The 3,390-nt window shown below is 50.5% G+C and overlaps 1 protein-coding gene across 1 annotated transcript in view; it reads left to right on the top strand.

Moving 5' to 3' along the window:
- SCUBE2 (signal peptide, CUB domain and EGF like domain containing 2) overlaps nt 1–3,390 on the top strand; it is a 76,063-nt gene that overhangs the window by 31,810 nt on the left and 40,863 nt on the right. Inside the window, exons 6-7 of the mRNA XM_018571147.1 lie at nt 2,187–2,303; nt 3,268–3,354. Coding sequence (XP_018426649.1) covers nt 2,187–2,303; nt 3,268–3,354 — 204 coding nt within the window. The remainder of the gene's footprint in view (nt 1–2,186; nt 2,304–3,267; nt 3,355–3,390) is intronic.

Below are 3,390 nucleotides of genomic sequence, written 5' to 3'. Positions count from 1 at the left end.
CAGGGGTGGCCAAACTCCGACCCTCCAGCTGTGGGTGGAACTACAAATCCCATGAGAAATTGCAAGATTCTCACAGCCACGACTGCCGGAGAGAGATGCATCATGGGATTTGTAGTTTCACCACAGCTGGAGGGCCGGAGTTTGGCCACCCCTGCATTAAGCATTGCGAGACTCTGATAGCCACCAGGCATGGCTTCCAGAGGCAGATGATGGGATGCATGATCAAATATGTCATTTAATCACAGCTGGAGGCCCAGGGTTTGGCTTACCCCTGGTATAGTATGTCACTTGAGCGATAGCAGCGGCTGACATCACATCCAAGATGGTGACACCCAGGAAGTCTCGGGGCTTTCAATGTCTACACAAGGGAGGTTTTACAGGTAATGAACACGCATGACCAGGGGTGTATCTACCGCAAGGCAAACTAGGCATTTGCCTTGGGCGGCACTTTCCAGGGGGGGGCAGCGTTTTCTGCAAAGAGCCAGACTTCCTTTGGGCCTACTGGGCACTTGCGCGGTGGGGCACAGAATCAGGCAGCGGGTGGCTTGGGGCTGGCCATAGCATGTGATTTGATGGTAGGCCTCCCAGAAGCAGGCTGGGGATTGCAATGCATCCTGTTGGTACTGATGGCATTTCGGGCTGCAGGTAAGAGGAACAGGACAGGGAAAGGGACCCTGCACTGCCCACCATAGACCTCACACAGCCCACCGGAAACCATGCACAGCTCTCCTCGCCCGTACGATCCCGTGTGTGCTGTATCCAGTGACTGACAGGTTGCCCAAAATGTCCTAAACAGGAAGGGGCGGGGCAAATTTTGATTGAGGGGGGGTGCCCGAGTTAAGTCTTGCCTAGGGCAGAACAAAACCAAAATACACCACTGCACATGACACATGTGAAATGCTCATATAATCTCATGGGAAGGTTGTTGTTGGAATGTGCGTTCTGGTGACAGGGTCTCTTTAAATCAGTTTCAGCTCCTCTGCATTCACGGGGTTAAATGTTCTCCTGATAATGACAAGGAATCCAGAGATTTGGTGTTGAAATCCGGTTGGGACGGTTTTGTAACTTGCATCCAGCTGAGTAATGCGTTTTTTTCCCCCCGGAGGCACAAGTACTAATTACATTAATCGCGACGATTAAATGCCGGCTGATGTCGGGGAAGTTTGTGAAGCCAAATAAAAGAGATTTCGGAAAAGCGGATCCGGGCCAAGAAAAAAGATCAAAACTTGTTAGAGGTCGAGCGGTTTGATGTGTCGCCCGCGAACAGCCGTCCTACGTCAGCTGCACCCCTACCGGCCGCCACTTATCTGCTTCATTATCCCGCTTTTAGGAGAAGTGGTTGTGAAATGGCAGAGGAGGGGACGGCAATGTTAAATAAACTAAGGATGGGGGGGGGGGGGGGTGGATGGGATTTCATGGAAATTACACAAACCACTCGAACGTCTCCTGATTGTTCTGTCAAATGTGGAAATTTTACTTCTCTCGCTGTCGCAGTGTCACAATTATAAATCAATTTCTCCGATCAGAGACGACATAAGGAGCATTTCATAACAATTCCCAAAGTGGTAAATCCAGATCTCGATAATTCACCTCCCTCTCAGCAAACAATATGTGTATTAATAGTTTGTGTCTCTGCCCCTCCCACAATGGTGAGATTCCCCCCAGTAGTTGGTGTCTCTGCCCCTCCCACAATGGTGGGATCTCCCCCAGTAGTTTGTGTCTCTGCCCCTCCCACAATGGTGAGATTTCCTCCAGTAGTTTGTGTCTCTGCCCCTCCCACAATGGTGAGATTTCCTCCAGTAGTTTGTGTCTCTGCCCCTCCCACAATGGTGAGATTTCCTCCAGTAGTTTGTGTCTCTGCCCCTCCCACAATGGTGAGATTCCCCCCCCAGTAGTTTGTGCTTCTGCCCCTCCCACAATGGTGAGATTTCCCCTCCTAGATAGATTGCACAATTATTTATATATTTTGTGTCATGGAGAATCCTTCAGGGGAAGGTGACAACGTTGTTTGGCTTTTGTAACATCGGCATCAGAACTGTGAGTCGCGGCGGGGAAACCTCACAAAGGGGTTTTAGCAGTCACACAGAATGGAGATTTTGGTTTTAGCTGAATATTTCTTTAAACCATTATTTAGGATTGTATGACATGACTGCGGATTGACCCGTGTTTCTGTGCTCTTTCCTCAGTGACGTGTATCCATGGTAACGGAGGATGCCAACACACGTGTAATGACACCGACTCCGGGCCCGTGTGCAGCTGTCACCCCAAGTACACGCTGCTGGCGGACGGGAAGTCCTGTGCTGGTCAGTGTAATTATGACTGTCGCCGTGATGAGAAGCTCTTCGGATGTTGGTGGGAAGTCCTGGGTTGCGGCGGCGCCTCCAGCGTATGGTTTTTGTGGCGCTGATGCTGGGAGTATAAGTGTGGGAGCGACGTCCCCGATCCTGAATCCCGTGTTATGATAAAATCAGACGTAACATAATGAGAAATGTCAGGAAATGTTACAATGTTACATAGAGACCGTTCATGGTGTAAAAGGTACGCAGGCTGCGGCCCCTTTAAGATCATTGAAGCCTGGCGTTTGTTAGAGTGCGATGGCGTTTCAGAGCGCCGCGGTCAGAATTCGGTAACATCGTCACTCAGATAACTGGTCGGCGAGTGCAAAATTCAGTTTTATCATTCAGCGGGTGTACAAAAAAAAAAATCCGACATTTATAACGAATAATAAAAATGTCCCTCGCTTGTGGGTGTGGCCAAAAGTGCGCTTTGTATGGCATGCAGCGTGACACCTCCCCCCCATGTGGTTTGCTATGGCTTAGACAGACCAGGGAGCAAAATAAGCCCCATTCTTGGTGCCAGTCCCGGCAAGGATAACCCCCATTATGTGTCAGTGCCGGCAATGATAACCCCCAACATGTGTCAGGGCCAGCAATGATAACTCCCAACATGTGTCAGGACCAGCAATGATAACCCCCAGCATGTGTCAGGGCCAGCAATGATAACCCCCAGCATTGGTGTCATGGCCAGGAATAACCCCCAGCATTGGTGTCAGGGCCAGGAATAACCCCCAGCATTGGTGTCAGGGCCAGGAATAACCCCCAGCATTGGTGTCAGGTCCAGCAATAACCCCCAGCATTGGTGTCAGGGCCAGGAATAACCCCCAGCATTCTTCTTTGCTCGGACCAAACATTTTGCTCCTCATTCACTTGTAATGAACTATTTTTAGCTTTTCCAGATTGACCCACTTTGGTCTGTTTTACCCACCAGAGAAAGAGGAGTTGGAGGGCAATTCCACGTCCGTGGCTGAGATGGACAAGCGGGTGAAGCGCAGACTAGTGATGGGTAAGAGTCGCGGTGGGTGGGCCTCCAGGGATACCGCCTGTGGGGGGA

This window comes from Nanorana parkeri, unplaced genomic scaffold (assembly GCF_000935625.1).
Source record: "Nanorana parkeri isolate BGI_ZX_2015 unplaced genomic scaffold, ASM93562v1 scaffold1687, whole genome shotgun sequence".
NCBI classification, from domain to species: Eukaryota; Metazoa; Chordata; class Amphibia; order Anura; family Dicroglossidae; genus Nanorana; species Nanorana parkeri.
This window is presented reverse-complemented; position numbering and strand designations above follow the sequence as displayed.